This window comes from Salmo trutta, chromosome 4, assembly GCF_901001165.1.
Source record: "Salmo trutta chromosome 4, fSalTru1.1, whole genome shotgun sequence".
NCBI lineage: Eukaryota > Metazoa > Chordata > Actinopteri > Salmoniformes > Salmonidae > Salmo > Salmo trutta.
The window spans coordinates 15,142,650-15,165,455 of NC_042960.1; the positions used below are offsets into that span (position 1 = coordinate 15,142,650).

General features: G+C 45.5%; 2 protein-coding genes across 4 annotated transcripts in view; one reads left to right on the forward strand and one right to left on the reverse strand.

Annotated features, from left to right (window-relative positions):
- The first annotated feature begins 278 nt into the window (after positions 1–278).
- LOC115191880 (thioredoxin-related transmembrane protein 2-B) lies at positions 279–8,610 on the forward strand. The gene is made up of 8 exons (XM_029749874.1): positions 279–590; positions 1,143–1,203; positions 2,903–3,016; positions 3,218–3,294; positions 6,036–6,142; positions 6,345–6,410; positions 6,546–6,675; positions 8,080–8,610. The coding sequence occupies exons 1-8, from the start codon at positions 402–404 to the stop codon at positions 8,251–8,253; spliced, it is 918 nt and encodes a 305-aa protein (XP_029605734.1). The 5' UTR covers positions 279–401; the 3' UTR covers positions 8,254–8,610.
- Positions 8,611–10,847: 2,237 nt separating this feature from the next.
- LOC115191881 (palmitoyltransferase ZDHHC5) overlaps positions 10,848–22,806 on the reverse strand; it is a 38,273-nt gene continuing 26,314 nt past the window's right edge. For 2 of the 3 annotated variants that reach the window (XM_029749875.1, XM_029749876.1), the window contains exons 7-12: positions 20,255–20,346; positions 19,433–19,562; positions 19,089–19,209; positions 18,692–18,804; positions 14,139–15,124; positions 10,848–13,141 (exon numbers count right to left, since the gene is read on the reverse strand). In XM_029749875.1, coding sequence (XP_029605735.1) covers positions 12,913–13,141; positions 14,139–15,124; positions 18,692–18,804; positions 19,089–19,209; positions 19,433–19,562; positions 20,255–20,346 — 1,671 coding nt within the window. In that variant the 3' untranslated portion in view covers positions 10,848–12,912. Of the gene's footprint in view, positions 13,142–14,035; positions 15,125–18,691; positions 18,805–19,088; positions 19,210–19,432; positions 19,563–20,254; positions 20,347–22,806 lie in introns of all 3 variants that reach the window. The other variant, XR_003877780.1, reaches the window with a different exon arrangement.

Genomic DNA, 22,806 nt, shown 5'->3' on the forward strand with positions numbered 1-22,806 from the left:
TAACTTTCTATTAAGGTATCTATACTTTTATGATAATTGGGTATTTTTCCCACCACTGGTGATTTGTAGATCAGTCAGTCGGCAGTCGGCTGCAATGTCGAACAAGCCCTGCATGTAAAAAGTATTCCAAAAACGCCACTTTTTTTCCCAAATGAAGGAAAGGGAGGAATCTGGTTTTCTTTTGTCCTTCCTTTTTCGGAAAATTTAACCAATCATTGTTCCTTATATGTTTTCAACTGGCCAATCACCACCATTTCACAAAAGAGGCGGGACTATTTCCAAGGATTCGTCCGCATTGACCTCGGCCACATCCTTCCTGCCCTTTAATTCGCAGTTTACACATTGGCAGACTGGAAATCGATCCAGCGAGTTTTATTTTATTTGTATATCTAAATTAGAAAATGGCGTTGCTAACACCTCTCCTTGCATTCCTCTACCACTTGCCGCAGGTGTACAAGTGGCTGCTAAAGCCATACTATGTCGCGTCTCTGTTCATGTCAGTCGCGTTTCTCATGATCCGCAAGACGCCAGGCATCTGCGAACACCTTTCGACACAACGAGAGGATGGCAACCCCTGCGACTTTGACTGGGTCAGTATTGGATGGTGTAACACATGGGGATTGAAAAATACAGAGAGAAATGGTAGGAAGGATACACGTGATTAGGCCGGGATAAATTATTTGGTTAGATTGCCAACGAGCTAACGTTAGCTGTCCTATGCTAAATGTGATGACAGAGTGGGGGTTTAGTGAGCTACATGAATGGCCATTCTGAAATTCGGTGGGAGCCGGCCTGGGTTCGACACTGAAATATGCTATAGACTGTGACCCGAAACTAAATCGGAAAGTAACAGACAGGTGATGTGAGACAGAACCGTGCAAAGGGTGGGTGTATTGGGGAGTTTGCAGGTGCGTGCCCCCTCTGATACTAGGCTACCAGGACCTTGTTTTATCTAGGGCTGAAAGTGCCACTACCACCATGAGCGCATGCACCAAAACCACCCCAAAAAGTATATGGTGACACGGGCAATACTGGAGTTAGTTGCACGCCTGCCCCGACCATGTAATGTAAAGCAGTAGGTGAAATGTCTATAGACTGAAATGCCCTGCCCTGTATGTTTATTCTATTCTCATGTTCCACAGAGAGAAGTGGAGATTCTTATGTTCCTAAGTGCCATCGTCATGATGAAAAACAGAAGAGCTAGTAAGTATCAGCCCTGAACTAGAGCCCTGTTGTCATCAGAGATCTACCAAGCGTACACATACTTTTATGACCCATTCTCATCTGTTTACTTAAAAACAGACTGACACAGAGGCGCACACATAGACGTACAGTTTGTTATACAAAAATCCTTGACCAATACAGCAGCTCACTACTACATCACTAATTCACTCATGTAAATATTTCATACAGAGCTAAAGTCAAAGGTTAATCATTACCAGAGTTGTAACCGCCTGTGGTTTTTGACATTATAAAACTGACCACCCCCCATCAGTTGGTCATCACTAGTTGCCACACAGCATTTTAGAGTTTATTAGTCACATGCACAGGGTCACACATGTAATTGCAGGGTACAGCTGACTAGTGGTGGCTATTCAGCAGCCTGGTGGTCTGTGGGTAAATGCTATTGGCCAGTCGTCAGTTTTTGCCATGACGCTCCTGTACTGCCTACTTGTTGGAAGCGAGAGGAACAGGCTGTGGCTTGGGTGGCTGAGGTCATGAACCCTGCCTATTTATACAATTGATCTTCCCAGCGGTCTAATGCACTGCATCTCAGTGCTAGAGGTGTCACTACAGACCCTGGTTCGATTCCAGGCTGTATCACAACCGGCCGTGATGGGGAGGGCGGCGCACAATTGGCCCAGCGTCGTTAGGGTTTTGCCGGGGTAGGCCGTCATTGTAGATAAGAATTTGTTATTAAACTGACTTGCCTAGTTAAATAAAATAAATACATAAAAATCTGATTTTAACCTTAACCTTTCTGCCAACCATATGCCTATCCCTAACCTTAAATGAAGACAAAAAAAGCATATTTTTGTTTTGATGAATGTTTATGATATAGCCAATTTTGAGTCTGTTGTATCTAGGGGAAACCACCTCAGTTTGAGCTAGGGGTCTCCTTCAGCAGGCAGACATGTTTGTTTCACATGACATTCAACATATGGTTACCATTTCAGTTAAACGATTGGTACCCACACACATTGCTAGCGAAGTTTCACTTTTGTATCCACAAGGCTAACATTTCAGACACTTAAACTTTGTCAGAGCAAATCGTTTGGTGTAAAGCCAAACTTTTTTTTGTTCTTGGTTACTGCTGTATATTAATGTTGTTTTTCTAAGTATTCATCCAATCTGCTATGGCAAATGTCTTGTCCACACAGCCCTATTTAAATGAATACTTTAGTGTTGTGAACAGACTGTTTTAATAGATCTTTCATAGGAAGAAATGATAAGGCTGTGTTGTCTGTTGACCTTGTGTTGTCATTGTGGTGTTTACGTTATTGTAGCTCTGTTGTTGGTCGTTGGCACTCCCTTCGTCTTTCATCTGCCTGTCTCTCCCTCCTCCCTAAAGTGAACCCCTCACTTGTTAGGCCTCAACTATAAACTGTCCCTCTTTCTCAGGCTCAAACCGTTTTTACACTTTTCACTTTTTTCCGTAGTTCTTTTTGTCAGTCCTTTACCCGTCGTGTTACAAAACAGTTTGTTCCTGTCTTCTATTCACATCTGTTCTTTCTCTGTCGCTCTAAATGTTATTGTTCTTTGTGTTTCCTCCCCAAGTTCACTATTGTCTTCAACCTGCAAATTGTCCTTATTCTATGCAATAGTTTCTTTGTTTTAAAGATTTTAAAAAAAAGGTTGTTTAATTGATTTAACCCTTTCTCTCCATTTCTCGTTGTCTCAGTAACGGTGGAACAGCATGTGGGGAACATCATTCTGTTCAGTAAGGTGGCCAACGTTATCCTCTTCTTCAGACTGGACATCCGCATGGGCCTGCTCTACCTCACCCTCTGCATTGGTCAGTACACACACTTGCACCACACAATGTGTGCATACATACACACTTTGTTCATACATACACATACAAGGATACACACAGACACGCACTCCTCTACTGTTGTGGTAATTAATTATACCGGTAAATGCCTAGTTAGAGGACATGACCTATTACCTGATGACCCCTCATTCGGCGCTCTGATTGGCTGATTGTGTGTTCCAGTGTTCCTGATGACCTGTAAGCCTCCTCTCTACATGGGCCCAGAGTACATCAAGTACTTCAGTGACAAGACCATAGACGTGAGTACCATAGATGACCTCTAAGGCTCTACTGTGACTGACAATATTGCCATGTTAGTTTGAAAACGACACAGATGTGTGTATCAAATTATACTTTCACAGGATCGCAGAAGGTGACACCAGTTAGATTTGTTTTTGACATTTCAGTTGAAAGTATTTTTATCAGGTGATTTGAAAACGGATCCACGCAGAGGATAATTTTAAATAAAAATGAAATCAAATTTTATTTGTCACATACACATGGTTAGCAGATGTTAATGCGAGTGTAGCGAAATTCTTGTGCTTCTAGTTCCCGACCATGCAGTAATATCTAACAAGTAATCTAACAATTTCCTAACAACTACCTTTTACACATAAGTGTAAAAGAATGAATAAGAATATGTACATAAAAATATATGGATGAGCAATAGCCGAACGGCATAGGCAAGATGCAGTAAATGGTATAGAGTACAGTATATACATATGAGATGAGTAATGTAGGGAATGTAAACATTAAATAAAGTTGTATTGTTTAAAGTGGCTAGTGATATATTTATTACATCCAATTTTTAATTATTAAAGTGGCTAGAGATGAGTCAGTATGTTGCAGCAGCCACTCAATGTTAGTGATGGCTGTTTAACAGTCTGATGGCCTTGAGATAGAAGCTGTTTTTCAGTCTCTCGGTCCCCGCTTTGATGCACCTGTACTGACCTCGCCTTCTGGATGATAGCAGGGTGAACAGGCAGTTGCTCGGGTGGTTGTTGTCCTTGATGATCTTTTTGGCTTTCCTGTGACATCGGGTGGTGTAGGTGTCCAGGAGGGCAGGTAGTTTGCCCCCGGTGATGTGTTGTGCAGACCTCACTACCCTCTGGAGAGCTTTATGGTTATGGGCGGAGCAGTTGCCGTACTAGGCGGTGATACAGCCCGACAGGATGCTCTCAATTGTGCATCTGTAAAAGTTTGAGTGTTTTTGGTGACAAGTCAAATTTCTTCAGCCTCCTGAGGTTGAAGAGGCGCTGCTGTGCCTTCTTCACTACGCTGTCTGTGTGGGTGGACCATTTCAGTTTGTCCGTGATGTGTATGCCGAGGAACTTAAATCTTTCCACCTTCTCCACTACTGTCCCGTCGATGTGGATAGGGGGCTGCTCCCTCTGCTGTTTCCTGAAGTCCACAATCATCTCCTTTGTTTTGTTGACGTTGAGTGTGAGGTTGTTTTCCTGACACCACACTCCGAGGGCCCTCACCTCCTCCCTGTAGGCCATCTCGTCGTTGTTGGTAATCAAGCCAAGTGTCGTCTGCAAACTTGATGATTGAGTTGGAGGCGTGCATGACCACGCAGGCATGGGTGAACAGGGAGTACAGGAGAGGGCTGAGAACGCACCCTTGTGGGGCCCAGGGTTGAGGATCAGCAGGGTGGAGGTGTTTCCTACCCTCACCACCTGGGGGCGGCCCATCAGGAAGTCCAGGACCCAGTTGCATAGGGCAACTGGGTCCTGACCCAGGGTCTCAAGCTTAATGACGAGTTTGGAGGGTATTATGGTTTTAAATGCTGAGCTGTAGTCGGATGAACAGCATTCTTACATAGGTATTCCTCTTGTCCAGATGGGTTAGGACAGTGTGATCGCGTCGTCTGTGGACCTATTGGGGCGGTAAGCAAATTGGAGTGGGTCTAGGGTGTCAGGTAGGGTGGAGGTGATATGGTCCTTGACTCGTCTCTCAAAGCACTTCATGATGACGGAAGTGAGTGCTACAGGGCGGTAGTCATTTAGCTCAGTTACCTTAGCTTTCTTGGGAACAGGAAGAATGGTGGCCCTCTTGAAGCATGTGGGAACAGCAGACTGGGATAAGGATTGATTGATATGTCCATAACCACACCAGCCAGCTGGTCTGTGCATGCTCTGAGGACGCGGCTAGGGATGCCGTCTGGGCCGACAGCCTTGTGAGGGTTAACACGTTTAAATGTTTTACTCACGTTGGCTGCAGTGAAGGAGAGCCCGCAGGTTTTGGTAGCGGGCTGTGTCGGTGGCACTGTATTGTCCTCAAAGCGAGCAAAGAAGTTGTTTAGTTTGTCTGGGAGTAAGACATCGTGGTCCGCGATGGGGTTGATTTTATTTAAGTAGTCCGTGATTGACTGTAGACCCTGCCACATACCTCTCGTGTCTGAGCCGTTGAATTGCGACTCTACTTTGTCTCTATACTGACGCTTAGCTTGTTTGATTGCCGTGCGGAGGGAATAGCTACACTGTTTGTATTCGGTCATGTTTCCAGTCCCCTTGCCCTGATTTAAAAGCAGTGGTTTGCGCTTTCAGTTTTGCGCGAATGCTGCCATAAATCCCCGGTTTCTGGTTGGGGAAGGTTTTAATAGTCGCTGTGGGTACAACATCACCGATGTACTTGCTAATAAACTCACTCACCGAATCAGCGTATTCGTCAGTGTTATTGTCCGACACTATGCAGAACATATCTCAGTCAACGTGATCGAAGCAATCTTGAAGCGTGGGATCCGATTGGTCAGCCTAGCGTTGAACAGACCTGAGCACGGGCGTTTCCTGTTTTAGTTTCTGTCTATAGGCTGGGAGCAACAAAATGGAGACGTGATCAGATTTTCCGAAAGGAGGGCGGGGGAGGGCTTTGTACACGTCACGAAAGTTAGAATAACAATGATCCACTGTTTTGCCAGCCCGGGTTGCGCATTCAATATGCTGATCAAATTTAGGGAGCCTTTAGTGAAAGTGATGGCTGACTTGTGACCCGGTTGCAGGACGAGTTGGAGAGGGACAGCAGGGTGACGTGGATCGTAGAGTTCTTCGCTAACTGGTCTCCAGAGTGTCAGTCCTTTGCCGCCGTCTACGCAGACCTCTCCCTCAAGTAAGACAGCGACTAATCTTCACTTTTCAAGACAAATGTCTCCATTTTAATGCATTGCACCATAAACCCATAGCTTCAATCAACATCCTCCTGTATTGTGTTCCCTATTAGTATCACCTGTCAGTTTGTGGTGCGACTAAAGCGGTAATGCTATTGCTGTGAGTTTGTTGGGAAATTGATGTTATCGCTCTCATGGTTACAGGTATAACTGTGCTGGGCTCAAGTTTGGGAAGGTGGACATCGGCCGGTATGGAGACGTGTCTAAGAAGTAGGTCCCTTTTCTCATTCTCTCTTTCCTCCTTTCTCTGCAGATTGGATTATATATAAGTGAAGTAGATTTCTGATTGGACGTCTGATTTTGAATCATTGTAATTGCTTCCCTTCCTCCATCGCTCTTCTCCAGGTACAAGGTGAGTACCTCTCCCCTCTCCAAGCAGCTGCCCTCGCTGCTGCTGTTCCAGGGGGGCAAGGAGGTGATGAGACGCCCCCAGGTGGACAAGAAGTGTAGGGCCGTATCCTGGAGCTTCACTGAGGTGAGAGGAGTGGTTTCAAAGCAGAACATAGAAATGAGCACACACCAGGGTTTCCGTTAGCTGATAATAGCTGACTTTTAGCGTGTGTGTGTGTGTGTGTGTGTGTGTGTGTGTGTGTGTGTGAGAGAGAGAGAGAGAGAGAATTGGCACCAGCCCATTGACTGGGAGAGGGAAAAATCGTACTTATCGGTCTAAGTGAATTAGCATAATTTAGTGTACAGTATATTCTCTGTATTTTATCATACTCGTACAGGATACAGAGCCTTTGAGCGGAAAATCTGGCGGACACCGTGAGAGCTGCTGCTACAGCATCTCAAACAGAAAATGCATCCATAGGCAACGGAAGGCATGCTCTTCAGCACGTCACACACCACTTTGCAATGAACTGGAGGCAGTATGCATTTTGAAAATATATACTTAATTGTTTGAAACCTGAACGCTTTAATACATATTGAGGCATGTCTTACCTTGCTTCAAAGTAGCCTAGCCAAAATCAGACAACTCAGATCTGTGGAGGCAATTATTTTATATCAACTTTCTTTCATTGTCTGGTAGCCAAAGGCGAAATCCTAGTGATATTAGCAACCCAATGCTTGTTGCATATTAGATTTCCCCTCTTTCTAAATTTCTAACTGATATTTTCATCTCCGTCACATGAAACGGCTCGCATGTGCGGTGCCCTTTTGACAATGGTATTTTCCCCGCTAATTGCGTTATGGAATGAACGTTTGTGCGTAGCCTACTGCCTTGTGTGCATTGCTGCGCTTAAAATGTGAAGAAATAGTTTAGTAACATTTTATGTTAAACGTTCTGATCTGTTGCATCAGACTCATTGCTTTAACTTAATATTTTTATAAAGCCTAGTACTGGTTGTATGAATTTGTGATCTACCGTCCCACAACTGTCCCAGAGTCTGTTTGGAATAGGCTATTTCTTTCTCGACAAGCTGATTTAATAGAATATGTGAACCTTTCTGCTACACTAGATTAGATTGACATACGCTAAGTGATTTTGCTGTTCGTTACTTGTCTTGGCTGAGGAAAAGTAAATGTGGACAGTCATTCTAACACCCTCAAATTGCATCAGAATTTGGTAAGAAGGACCTCACATTGTTGCATCCTTGACTTCTGTTAATATGAATCACCATCATCTAAATGTGATTTGTCGTTGTGAGCACCGTGTGGACGCCCTAATCCGGTTCTGCACCCAATGCATATACTTCCAGTTAATTTGACAAATGTCCGGTAAATTGAAATGCTTGATGAGTATGGTGTTGTGTACTGACTGCACTAGAGGGCTGTATAATGTCCGGTAAATTGAAATGCTGCCGGTCAAATGTCTGGAAACCCTGACACACACACACACACTCTTTCTCGCTCACACACTCAATCTCACTCTCAACAGGAGAACATCATCCGGGAGTTCAACCTGAATGAGCTCTACCAGAAGTCCAAGAAACTCAATAAGTCCAAGGGAGACAAGAGCGACAAGATCAACGAATCACAGTTCCCGCCGTTGCCCGAAGAGGAGGAGCCTGAGGTTGACGCCAAGGAGGAGGAGACCAAGAAGGACAAATAGAATTGTCGGGGTTAGGGGCCTCAGAACGCTGTGACATCACAATGGGACTAGCTGGTGTTATGTTCTATCGAGGGAACAACCATGATTGCTACGTACAACACAATTTGAGTTGCAAAATGTGATTAACTCAAATCTAAACTGTACAGTTAGATTTGTACGTCTCCGTCGTACTTATGAGTTTCATCGATCTTTCCTCCAGCTCCCTGGAGAACCTCTATGCTCATCATTGGATGTGTCCCAAATGGCATTTTATCACCTAATATAGTGCACTAGGGAAAAGGGTGTAACTTATGACTTAACAATTGAATGCATTTTATTTAGGCTTTAATATTGGCACACTACAATTATACACACCATTCATAGTGTTTCACTTGATTTTAAACTTGTCCCTTTTTGGATATACCGTAAATTCTGCACTGTAAGCCGCAACTTTTTTCCCACGCTTTGAACCTCGCGGCTTAAACAATGACACGGCTAATATATGGATTTTTCCCGCTTTCAAATTTTTTTCAAAAAAAAAACACATTCTGTGACGTGCTCAGTTTTTTGGGGCATGAAGCTTTCATTAGACCAATGAAATTGCCGAACGGGTTAAGGTCAAACAACTTTTTTGTTTACTGTTTAGATTAAATCAAGCGCTCTCAAACTTCCCATCATTCTGATTACGGTAGTCATTTTGTCACCGTCATCATGGCAAAGACACGGAGAAATGCATATGATGCAGCTTTCAAGTTGAAGGCGATTGATCTGGCTGTTGGAAAAGGAAATAGAGCTGCTGCACGGGAGCTTGGTCTTAATGAGTCGATGATAAGACGTTGGAAACAGCAGCATGAGGGATTGCATGACAACTAAAGCTTACTGCTAATATTTAATTTTTTGTTACAAGCCGTGTTTCGTTAAAGCCTGTTTAAAGCTAATTTGTTTCAATGTACCGGTAGGCACCTGCGGCTTATAGACGTGCGGCTTATTTATGTTCAAAATAATTATTTTTTTTAAATTCAGTGGGTGCGGCTTATATTCAGGTGCGCTTAATAGTCCGGAAATTACGGTAGTGTGAATTTACACTCCGTCCAGTCCATGCTTGGTGAGACAAATTGCATGCACCCATTGAACTGAAGTTACATTGGCTTATTGGTTCAGACATGGCATAAAATATTTGACCATCTACCTACCTCCAACTGGGTCCATGATGGTAGGGTGTGTGTATGTATGAGCCACGGCCTCTGTCCCACAAGGTTGTCTTTGAGAGGAAACTTTCTTTCTTCCATAAGTGGTTGTCTGAATTCTGTTATCACCTAATAGTTTTCAGTTCACGATGATGCTGAAAGGAAAGATGGAGTGAACAGAGCGTTTTGCTATTAACACTAATTCCATGTGAGAACTAGACCTGTTATTTTGTCATCTGCAAAATAGTCATAGAAATGGAGTTGTGGAAGATTGAGGTAGGCACTATCCCTCACTCCCCTCTGACAGAATCGGTGGAGTTACATTTTTACTTTCAAAAGCTCCCATTTCAGGACTGGCTTCTGTCTGAACACTGACTTATTAATTTAAACAAAATTAACACATTTCTACACCAGCGCCTCTAGGCGATGCAACAGAACATTTGACATTCCCTTGGTTACTGTAGAGTTCTGTTCAGAATATGTAGATTGATTCTGTGTATATTTGTTCCTGCCTATGCGTGAATAGTTGGTGTCTAACATGTTTTTTTTTTTATGAATAAAAATGTGTACATGAATACATTGAGTCTGGCAATGTTCCCGAACGCAGGAACATTGCCTTTACATTTCAAGTTGCGCTATACTATTATTAAATGAGGGGGTGTGGTATATGGCCAATATACCACAAATCAGAGTGCCCGGACACAGCCCTAAGCCATGGTATATTGGCCATAAACCCGAGATGCCTTATTGCTATTATAAACTGGTTACCAATGTCATTAGAGCAGTAAAAATGAATGTTTTGATATACCACTACTGTCAGCAAATCAGCATTCAGGGTTTGTCCCACCCAGTTTACAATCGCAGATAAATGGGGATTTAAGCATTTGTGGCATAACGTTGAAAATAAAAGAAAATACTGCATAGTTTCCTAAGAACGCGAAACGAGGCTGCCATCTGTCGGTGCCGGATGTTGAACCTACATTTTGGCACCGCCTTCTGGTAGTGACGGCATTTAAGAGTTATGGAGGCGAGACTTTGAGCCCCCCCATCAGTAGGAGTTTCCTCCCTACATATGAACTACTTACAGGCACCACTGACTGATGTAAACCCCACAATCATTCTCTGATCCCTCTGTGGAAGAAATTGTTAAGTTGCATGAAAATCTACTGTAACTGGATCATCTTAACTTACCTTTTAATAGCCAATGTGGAATCCTTTGGTCCAATTTAAAGTTCTACTCTGAATGTGTAGTAAGTAGCCTGTGTTCTGCCCTTTCTCATGTGTTGCATTGGCAGACCTCAACTCCAAGCAAAACAAAGCAAACTGCCTTTGGTTTTAAATACTTTATTACCAATGCTCAAACACACACGCACATACACACATGCACACGCCCACACACACAGAGCTATACAGTACATCTTTTTTTTCTTTTTTTATTTCAAAACACCCAAGTCCCAGGCCCGTACTTGTCTAAACATCATCTGTAAGGGCATTGGCTGTTCCTGATGGCAGTCAAACATATTGGGCGACGTGCTTTTTTTTTTTAGTCCTATCCCATTTCGTTTCATTCTACGCTCCTGACTGGTCAAACAAACTGTCAGTCTAAAGCAATGCCCTGTAAATTGTCTTAAAATCTTGCAAAAAAAGAAAAGTACAAATTAAATATAAAAAGGATGTTACTGACTTTCAACTGCTCATCATTGGTTTAAACCATTAACGAATAAAAGAGTAGGCCGATATGAATCTCTTGCTCTCTCTGGATTGGTCGTGCCAAAGCATGTGATCCTCGCTAGTTTCTCAATAGGTCAGCTAGTGGAAGGCAACCAGAGATGTCAGTATCCGGACCAATAAAACAAAAAACATTTATGTTATGGCATCCTATTCCCTACATAGTGCCCTGCTTTTGACCAGAGTCTTTTAGGTCCTGGTCAAAAGTAGTGCACTATATAGTGACAAGGGTACCATTTCAGACACCCATTACAAAGCTCAGAAGTAAACAATCAGAAAGTACAGCAGGGTATTTCTGAAATATGCCCCAAGAGAAGTCGAGTGGTTACTGTGTATCAAAGGACTTTAAAAATGCTACATCGCCGCCTTTTATCAAATACATTGGTTCCCATTGGCTGAACCATATAATTGTCCAGCTCCTCTCTTTGGCTGAAGACTCAAAACTCAGCCTCTGATCGGCTGGTGCAGCCATCAATCCAAATGAGCCGCATTCCAGTGCTAGTCGGAACTAGGAAACTACATTTTCGACCTGCTAACTGGTTGAATGTGGCACGTGTTTAACTAAAACCAGTTAATAAGTCAGAAATGTCCAAGTTCCGACTAGCACTTGAACGCGGCAAGTTTTTTTTTGTTTGGTTATAATTCTGAAATTAACTCAAACCAGAAAAACCCTATCAGCCCGTTAAAAAAAAAAAAATCTTATCAACAGCTATATATAAATTCATATAAAATAACATTCTGAAATTAAATAAGTAAAATAAAAAAAACACCTTGATTATCAAGGCCATTGCTCCAAAGTTTGTTTAGAAAAGGCTGCTCCATCTTTAAAGTACAGACCCGATGATTGTGTCACTGGTCGAGTTTCATCATTCCATTGGTCCTTAAGTGAAATCTCCACCCACCCGGGGAACCAGGCCAGGCAAAAAACGAACTCCACCAATGATCCTGCCGTCTACTACAGTTTAGCATCTCCATTTCTGATTGGTCGAAAGAGAATGGCAGCGTGATCACTAGCCAATCACAGTGGTCCATAGTGGCCGGTGCATGCCGCAGTCACCTTTAAATGCCACTGATTGGAGGAAATCACCATAAATTCCAAACCATATAATTCTGTACAGAGAATGAATCATTACACATTTATGAATGAATGAAAGTACATTTCTTTTTTTCCCCCTCTCTCTTTTAAATATGGGCTGTTTTTACAGGCAGCCCAATCCAGATGTATTTTGCCCAATCAGATCCTTTTACTTTCTCAGAGCTGATTGGTCAAAAAAAGATCAGAATTGAGCTGCCTGTGTATACGCAGCCATGTTGATCTTTCTTGTTTTATCCAATAAAGGCAAACCCAGTCGTAGCTGTCAGTCAATCATTCCCACAGAGTTCAATCTGCCCAGAAATTGGTGGATTGTCAAAGAGTCCCGCCTCTTATGATTGGCTCCCTGGGGCCCGTAAGCCCACCATGTCATAATGGTGCATTGTGTTCTTGAATGTGATTGGTTAAACAACTTCCTCCCGATTAGTTCTGTAGTTCCTTGACTTGAGGTCTCTGAATGAGAGAGGAAGTCCGGAGTCCATCGCATTTGGAAGAAGAGCAAGAAAAGTCTGTCGTTTCACTCTTCCTCATCACCCAACTTTTAAAACGTCTGTTAATTAAAAGCTTTCCTCTCCTGAAGGGTCCGAGAGGCAGAAATATCATCAGTCAATCTCTGACCCCTCCTTCACCTCAACCCCTGACGCCATTAGTCGGAGTGGCCGCCCATCAAACTCAGACTGAAATCTCATAGGTGGTCCCGCCGACGCCCGTCACTTTCTTCACCCCGCCCCCCGGCTTGTGGGCGGGGCTCTGGGTGTTTCCAGGGCTGGGATAGGCCTGTCCGGGGCGAGTGGACATGCTGATTGGGTGAGAGGGGGAGGAAGGGGTGGAGCCTGAGGAGGAAATGGAGGACCTGGGCTGCCCGTTTGTCCGGCTGAACAACTTCATCTGAATCTCGTCCCTGGATAGAGAGAACGAGAGAGGGAGCGAAAGAACGATTAGTTAAGAGATTGGAGAGGAAGAGCGCACACTCAGTGTATATACTAAATGGCACCCTATCCCCTATATAGTATACTACTTTTCACCAGGGCCCAAAAGAGCTCCTATTCACTTTAGGGAATAGTGTGCCTTTGTGGAAGCATTCATAATCAGTCAATAGGATATATCATGCAGGGGTGACCAAGGGCTGGTACATACAGATATCTTCTACTGTAATCCTATAGTCAAACAGGGACGTCATGCTGGATAATGGTAACACACGCAGAGGGCAACAGGATAAAACACATCCACAACACAACCATGATCCATGGTGGACAAAATGTATTTTGAGATGAAATAAAACACTTTACTTTATAGGGAGATTAAAGTCCTCATAATTGCTTTGTCATGACCATAATACATGATTATGAGATAAAATAAAAGGAATGTCTGCATCCTAAATGGCCCTCTAGTCCCTAAATACTGTACACATTTGGACCAGAAACTGGTCAACAGTAGTACACTATATAGGGAATGGCCATTACATAATGTATTGTGATGTCTCATAACAAAGACCTACACGTACAGTAACAACACCATCACATAATGAAGGGAACCAGGACAGGTGACAGGGACAGAGAAAGACTGAATGGAACAACTACAGCAGCTGAAAACAGACAACGGGTACGTGCCAAATGGCAACCTATTCCCTATAGAGTGCGCTACTTTTCACCAGAGCCGTGGTCAACAGTAGGGCACTCTATAGGGAGCCATTCGGGGCTGAACCAACAGAAGCAGTGATGAGAAGAAGCACCGACTCTACAGACGAGTGGAAAACAGACAACGGGGGGAAAAAAAGAGAGGTAAAGGAACTCACAGGAGCCTGGGAGGAGGAGGAAGAAGAAGAGGAGGAAGAGAAGGAGGAGAAGAAGGAGGCAGCGGGCTGCAGTCAGTCGGTAAAGAGCAGAGCCGTTACTCACTTAGGTGCCTGGATCCCCCCTCCCGCCCCTCCCCCTCCAGCCGAGGCAGACGCCTTGCGCACCATCCGGTACTGCATCTCCGCCGCCGCCGCCGAAGAGTACGACAGAGACTTCCCCAGCGGCGGGGGGTGGGGGGAGCGCGGGGGGTGCGTGGAGGGGGCCAGGGGGGTGTCTGTGGACCGGGTGCGGTACGGGTAATGGTGGGGGGCGGCCGAGTCGGACAGGAGCGGGGGCCGGGAGAAGCGGGGGGGTCTGGAGCTGTGGCTGCTGTGGTGGTGGTGGTGGTGATGATGGTGGTGGTGTGGGTGGGGGGGCTGGGGGGCCGCGGAGGAGGGAGGGGGCTGAGAGTGGTGGGAGTGGGGATGCGATTCCTGGAGATAGTGGGCGCGGTGTGGGGAGGAGAGGAGGGCTACGGAGGAGGCGGAGGGCTGGTGGAGCTCTGCGTCTCTCTGCTGGCTGAGCTGGGCCGACAGGTAGGGGGAGGAGTACCCCAGGACGGGGGGTGGGGCCGGGTTAGGGTGGTGCCCGGGCGACATGTCGGGTGTGGCCGACTCAAAGTCGGGGCTCTCGGAGGGCGTGAGCAGGCTGTTGTACGATAGGCTGCCGTTGCGCGGAGGAGGCGTCTGATTGGCCAGGCTCTTGTAGCTCGTGGATGTCGTCGCCTCGGAGACATGGGCCGCGTTGTGGGCGGAGCCAGAACGCACGCTGGAAGAATGGGAAGCACCTCCCCCTCCACCGGAAGATAAAACCGTTGGGTCTGAAAAGGAGGGGTAGGAACGTCCCCCTAGGGAGTAACCGGGGATACCGCCACCCCCTGACCCTGGTGCCCCCCCTCCTCCAGGTCTGTCTCCACCTCCTCCCAATCCTCCTCCCCCTCTCTCCCCTGGGGCCTCTCTCCCATCCAGGCTGGGTTCAGAGCGGAAGCCAGGCTGCTGGCTGGACTGGAGCAGAGAAGACGACTCCTTCAGACTGTCCCCTCGACTCATCTGGTGGGGGTAGAGAGAGGGTGGGGGTAGAGAGAGAGAGAGAGGAAGAGAAAAAGAAGAGCCAGAGGTAGAGAAAGAAAAAGAGGGAGAGAAGATAGTCATGTTAACTCTATCCTGGAATGAGAATTGGATGTCCAAATGTACAGACACAGCACTAGACCACTACCAATAAAACCACAGTGGGAAGAACAAGGCGAGACATAGGGGAAGGGAACAACTCTTTCAGACCAGATGCATGGGCTTCACTATACACAAGGGGTCTGCTGCAGGGGGAAGAATATACAGGCCTACAACTTTTACAATGCCCACATGGCTTCTGTAACAGTATGTTATCTTTACAACACATAGGACAGAAGAGTCCAGCACCTTTAATAAAACATTTTAACACACACACACAGTATATATAGCCAGATGGCTGTGGGATGGAGGGAACAAGTGTGCCCAGTGAAACAATAAGCTTGTGTGTCAAATGGCACCCTAGTCCACATTTAGTGGACTACTTTTGGGCCCACGGGGCTCTATAGGGAATAGGGTGCCATTTGGGACTCAGCGTAAGAGTTAATGAAATGGATGTGGTTGAGGCTAACAGATAACACAGGTAGTTGTTTTGATCTATAAAACTATCTTCTCTCCATGCTCCTGACAGAGCTCTTCTAACACATGGGCCGTGTCCCAAATGGCACCCTATTCCCTATATAGTGCACTGCTTTTGACCAGAGCCATATGGGGACCTGGTCAAAAGTAGTGCACTATATTAAGGCAGGGATAGGCAACTTTGATGGGGGAGGGGGCCCCAAGAAAATCTGAACTCATCACGAGGGCTCGCGGGTCTGCGTATCCCCATTGCGAGCAAAACATTTTAGTAGCCCCCACCCCTCTTGAGTTGTAAAGGAGGCTGGTGGCACCTTAACTGGTGAGGACGGGCTCGTGGTAATGACCTGAGCAGAATCAGTGGAACGGTATAAAATACATGGCTTCCATGTGTTTGATGCCATTCCATTTGCTCCATTCCAGCCATTATTAGAAGCCTTCCTCCCCTCAGCAGCCTCCACTGAATTCTACTTATTTTGCCATGGGGCAGAGAAAAGTTTTAGCCATTTTTAATATGATATCTGAGTAACAAAAATCAATGTAGCCCCTCCGGTCGATAATTCGACTATGATAACAAGTTTAGATACCTGGCCGCATTACTAACTTAGCAATGTAAAAAAAAAAAATTGTTGTGCTAATTGACTGCCTCTCAGTGACTAGCTTAACAAGAGAAACTGCTGATGCACAACCGCATTTAGAAACTGCACCTTGTGCATTCTAAACTCAACAAAAAAAAAAAACTGACCTTTTTCAGGACCCTGTCGTAAAAATCCAAATAACTTCACAGATCTTCATTGTAAAGGGTTTAAACGCTGTTTCCCCATGATTGTTCAATGAACCATAAACAATTAATGAACATGCACCTGTGGAACGGTCGTTAAGACACTAACAGCTTACAGACGGTAGGCAATTAAGGTCACAGTTATGAAAACTTAGGACACTAAAGAGGCCTTTTTACTGACTCTGGAAAAACAGCAAAAAGAAAGATAGCCAGGGTCCCTGCTCATCTGCGTGAACGTGCCTTAGGCATGCTGCAAGGAGGCATGAGGACTGCAGATGTGGCCAGGGCAATAAATTGCAATGTCCGTACTGTGAGATGCCTAAGACAGCGCTACAGGGAGACAGAACGGACAGCTGATCGTCCTCGCAGTGGCAGACCACGTGTAACAACACCTGCACAGGATTGGTACAGAATGGCAACAACAACTGCCCGAGTTACACCAGGAACGCAGAATCCCTCCATCAGTGCTCAGACTGTCCGCAATAGGCTGAGAGAGGCTGGACTGAGGGCTTGTAGGCCTGCTGTAAGGCAGGTCCTCACCAGACATCCCCGGCAACAACATCGCCTATGGGCACAAACCCACCGTCGCTGGACCAGACAGGACTGGCAAAAAGTGCTCTTCACTGACGAGTCGTGGTTTTGTCTCACCAGGGGTGATGGTCGGATTTGCGTTTATCGTCGAAGGAATGAGCATTACACCGAGGTCTGTACTCTGGAGCGGAATCGATTTGGAGGTGGAGGGTCCTTCATGGTCTGGGGCGGTGTGTCACAGCATCATTGGACTGAGCTTGTTGTCATTGCAGGCAATCTCAATGCTGTGTGTTACAGGGAAGACATCCTCCTCCCTCATGTGGTACCCTTCCTACAGGCTCATCCTGACATGACCCTCCAGCATTTCAATGCCACCAGCCATACTACTCGTTTTGTGCGTGGTTTCCTGCAAGACAGGAATGTCAGTGTTCTGCCATGGCCAGCGAAGAGCCCGGATCTCAATCCCATTGAGCACGTCTGGGACCTGTTAGATCGGAGGGTGAGGGCTAGGGCCATTCCCCACAGTAATGTCCGGGAACTGGCAAATCTGATGCAGCCCATGAGGAGGAGACACACTCTAGTACTTAATGCAGCTGGTGGCCACACCAGATACTGACTGTTACTTTTGACCCCCCCCCCCCCCTTTGTTCAGGGACATATTATTACATTTCTGTTAATCACATGTCTGTGGAACTTGTTCAGTTTATGTCTCAGGTGTTGAATCTTGTTATGTTCATACTAATATTTATTACGTTTTCTGAAAATAAACTCAGTTGACAGTGAGAGGACGTTTCTTTTTTTGCTGAGTTTACTATTCTAACTCTCAACAGTAAGTTGAGACCCAGACTGAGTTCCCCCAAAAAAGAAATACAAATATTTATTTTATTGATCCCTTCAAAAGGCCTGCGGCTGCCAGTTGCCCATTCCTGTTATAGGGGTTAGGGTGCCATTTGGGACACAAGCACGGTTTTAGTTGTATTGAGCCCAAAGGAGGATCATGCGGCCCTGCCTGTTCGACTGTGCACCTTGATGCCCTCTTGTGGAGAAAACCGTCAAACAGCAGCTGGGCCATTGACAGTCCACTGTGTGATTCCAGAATTGATTTAAGTGAATTATGATCAGATTGTGTGACATATAGGAAGCACACCGTACATGTAAAACAGGTCAAATAAAAATGTCATAATTTGTTAATGAACTTCCACAAAATCTTTCTACAACAAGAAATTGCTAGGGGATAATCTTTTATACAACACTGTGGGGAAAGTGTTCGGCTAAAAGATGACACACAAGGTTGGGTAACAAGATATAAGAACAGACACTCAAACTAAAGAAAAGAAAGAAAAATAGTCCAACATTCACTTACTGATACTGTTCAACTGAAAGCCACTGAATAACCAATCAAAAGGCAGGAAAAGAAGCCACAAGTAAAAACAGAGATGCATTAACAAATCATAACAAATCAAACGATTACAGACAGATGGGCAAGCAGCCAACGAGATGTAAAATATAAATCTGAGTCAGAGAGAACAATGTGTGTGCTACCGAAGTAGTTTGATATGCGTCATACCTCGCACAGCATTTTCACACAGAGACACACAGTCTAACACAGTCACTTTATGCGCAAGCTAGTTGGTTGGCATTAAAGACAGTGTGTGTTTGTTTACCTGGTTGGCGTAGGCATGGGTAAGGGCAGTGTGGTTCTTTCCTGGACTGCTATAGGTCGGCCTGTATTTATACATGGTGGGTGTGGGCGGGGCTTTGTTCAGAAGACTACTCTCTGTGGGGGAGAGGGAGAGGAGAGGGACAAATAAATTAACTCAGGTACATAATTCTTATCATAGGTAAACTTTATTTTCTTTTATCGGCTAAGTTGACTGATAACACACTTATTCACAGCAGCAACCTGGGTCGTGTTCATTAGGCACCAAACGGAAGGAAACAAACAAACAGGGAGGGACTACCTGAACATGTCCAACAGCAAACCGCTTGCTTACCATTTTCCATTGCAAAAAAACGTTTTCCTACGGTGTGTAGTAACGAGTACAACTCTGGTGAACGTACCCTCTGTGTGTTGTCCCTGGTGGCCTCTGGACAGGGCGGGGTACCTGAGCTCCGGTTTGGGAGGAGGAGGGGGCTCCGCGTCGCACGACTGACTCTCCATCATCTCCAGACTGCTCTTAGACTGGGAGGGAGGGAGGCAAACAGAGAAAATGAATGACATTTAATAGAATAAATGTCAGTCTATACAGCCCAGTGGCAGAGTGGAAACTGGAGAGCATTAACCACTCACAATGCTGAAAGCAAGAAGGAGCAATGAACATACAGATTGTGTGTGTGTGTGCGTGTGTAAATGCGTCTGTCATGCACGCAAACGAGTGGGTACATGGGTCTTTGTCGCGTCATACCCGGTGGAGGTCTCCGTGGATACCGTTGTCGAGGACCTTGGCGGCCAGCTGGGTGTCGTCCGTGAGCTGTGGCCGGAGGAACGGAGGCTGGACAACCATACCGTGAGGCTTCCTCTTCCTCCCCAGGTACCTGATGAAGACCAAATCAAATCGTGTTATTAAATGACAAGGAGGAAGAGGAGGAGAGTGAGAAGAGGGTAGCTGATGGAGGGGGAGGGACAGGAGGGAGAAAGAGTAGTAAGCAAAGGAATGGACGAGGGAGAGCAAGAAGAAGATGAAGAGGACCCATTGAGATAGAGGACTTGTCTTTGTATCTGTGCCATTATGGCACCTGTGACAGCATCTCCATTTCAAAGTAGTCACTTTTCTTATTTTATGATTTGAAAAAAGCGTAAAGATAATATTGGTGATTTATCGCCACCTGCAGTGCTGGGGTCCTGAACCAACTTGTCATTCAGTTATTGTGGCCACTAGATGGCAGTGTTCTATCTTAAACCCCATTTTCAACCAAAGGCAACCCAATTTGAAGAAAACAACGCTCTGGTCATTGGCTGATTGCTCCCAAACCATAGCAAATCCCAACCAGTTGACTACTTTAAAAAAGGCGGAAGCCCTGAATGGAAATGTCCAGGCTAAACACGGGTTGTATCCATCTGGAGTCCTCTATCCAGCTCTAAGAGGACCTAGTCTCGGTCATCAATCAAACCCCTAATAGCATGCAGGGATGACTGCAGCTCAAAACACTGTTTGAACTGATAGTAATGCAACCAGATCTACACTATTAGCATACTGTAAAACCATAGACAATGATGAGAGAGAGACCTGGGCGCTTGGGAGCTGCAGAGCACGTGAGAAACGTTCTTCCAACAGCCATTAGTGAAAGGGTTCACTCCTCCCCTAAACTTCCCCGTCACCTGAGAGAGAAAGAGAAAGAGAGAGAAAGAGAAAGAGAGAGAGAGAGAGAACAAATGGAGAGAGAGAGAATGATAGAGAAGATAAAGAAATAAGAATAGTCGGTTATTCATTTCCCTCAAGACATCCTCCATTCATCAATACAACGTATTGAAAGTGTAAACATCAAACATGGAGCGTCATATAAAACAGGGGGATAAATGGAGGGAGGGATGAGGGAGAGGACGACAGAGGATTATTCTCTCTCCGTGATGAGATTATGACCTGTATGTTTTCATTCCGGGGAGGGACGGAGGGAGACCGGGACGGAGGGAGACCGGGACGGAGGGAGACCGGGACGGAGGGAGACCGGGACGGAGGGAGACCGGGACGGAGGGAGACCGGGACGGAGGGAGACCGGGACGGAGGGAGGGATAGTGTGGGGGTCACATTTTCGAGGATTATCATGGGGCCGTTGTAGATATGAAATGTTTTGGGCCTTTAAGAACGACGCCAACACAAACTATTTCGTTCTCAGACAACAACAAAAGAGGTACGTGACAAAAAAAACACGTCAGATAAGAGGGTGTGATTGTTTGGGATGGGCGGAGTGTTGGATCTGATGCTGACAAGGGGTCGACATAGCTCTTCAAGGAGAAGAATGGGCATGAATAAGGCAACAACGCCTTTTCCGTAAGCATGTCATTGCGCTGTTTACGCCCGCTGTGTCCTTCGTACATGACCAATAAACTTTGATTTGATTTAATGTTGATCTCTGTCTCTGTTCTCAAGGGGTATGCAGTATTTTTTTGTGGTAAGCATATCTCTTATTTATGTGATGACTGCTAATCTTTGCAATTGCAGGGCAAATTCTAGTCCAGGAGGCTGTCAGCAGTGCTTAAATTTGTAAAATCGGGAGGTGCCGGAACAAAAAGTTAGCGCGAGCGGGGGGGGTGACCTGGGGAGCTCTGAGCTACCGGATCGCATAATAAAAAAATGTATCTAGTTGAAAATAAAGCATTGCATGCATATCGTCGCATTCTTGTGAAATTGTTAGATATATTACTGCACCGTTGGAGCTAGAAACACAAGCTTTTCGCTACACTCGCAATAACATCTGCTAAACACGTGTATGTGACCAATAACATGTTGATTTGATTTGCGCAGTGGCACAGAGCTTTAGAGTAGAGGCACTTACAGAAGGTGCACACATTGGGAAACTTTTTTTTTAGTAGCCTAGGGTCTTGGGGAAAATATGGCCTTTTATAAAACGCATTTCTACATCATTTGACGTGACTGGAGACCGGCAGAATTTGTTTTAACACCGCTCAAATGAAATGACAGGCTACTTTGACACTCACAAACTGAGACTCTTAAGATCAATAAAAACGACCTGGTCTTGAATCCATCAATAGCCTAGAGGTCTAGGTGTGTGGAGACGCATATTGTAGGAGGAAATTATAGTCCTAAAAATGCCAGTTTCACTGACTCACCCGATGACACGCGGCTCTCTCGCCGGCGACGGCCGATGCGTTGGTGCCAAAAGCCTACATCTCACTGGTTTTGCTTTGTAAAACAATATTTGGAAGTTGATCAAAACATTTTGTTCGCCTACAGCAGACAGATCAGAGTACTGTCTTTTCAGCAGGAACCATTTGCTTTCCAACCCGTTCGCTGTGACCGACCTGGCACGCCGTTCGCTGTGACCGACCTGGCACGCCGTTCGCTGTGACCGACCTGGCACGCCGTTCGCTGTGACCGACCTGGCACGCCGTTCGCTGTGACCGACCTGGCACGCCGTTCGCTGTGACCGACCTGGCACGCCGTTCGCTGACCGATTTGCCGCGCGTTCCCGACTGTAGGCTGTGTCTTGTTATTGGGCTACACTCAATCCACAGCTAGGTAATTGTTTTAAAGAACCTACTGATCCTCTGTGGCTAAATTCTAGGCCTTCTCATGGTGTAGTAGGCTATTCTGAATGATTTCATTTATTTCTGACAGACAGCGGCAACGCTATAACTTTGGCAAATGTATTTCAATGTATGAAGGGTGCTGCAGCTCCTCCAGAACCCTTTGTGCTATGGTTCTATAAATAAATGATGAAGTGCGACTCTGGAGAGATGAGAGTTGCAGGCTCATGTCTGTCAGAGCAGAGAGACATCTTTGAAAGTGAATATCATTTTAGTTCTGTGAGAGCTACAAGCGTGCTACTCATACAGCCATGACCCCGCGCTGGTCTCAAACGTAGGTTACAGGAGGACAATTCACCAAGAGGCAACTCGAATGAATTTTGACCGCTTTTATTCACATTTTTACATGGCAAAAAAGTTACATTTCCTTTTTGAGCCACAAGAGGTACCAGATCCGGCGAAATAGGTCGCGGACCGAAACAGTCCAAAACAGAGAGGTGGATCCTGCGGCTCAAATTAAGCACTGGCTGCCAGCTTTTGTTCCAGCCTCTTGACCATTAGGACATTTCTGAC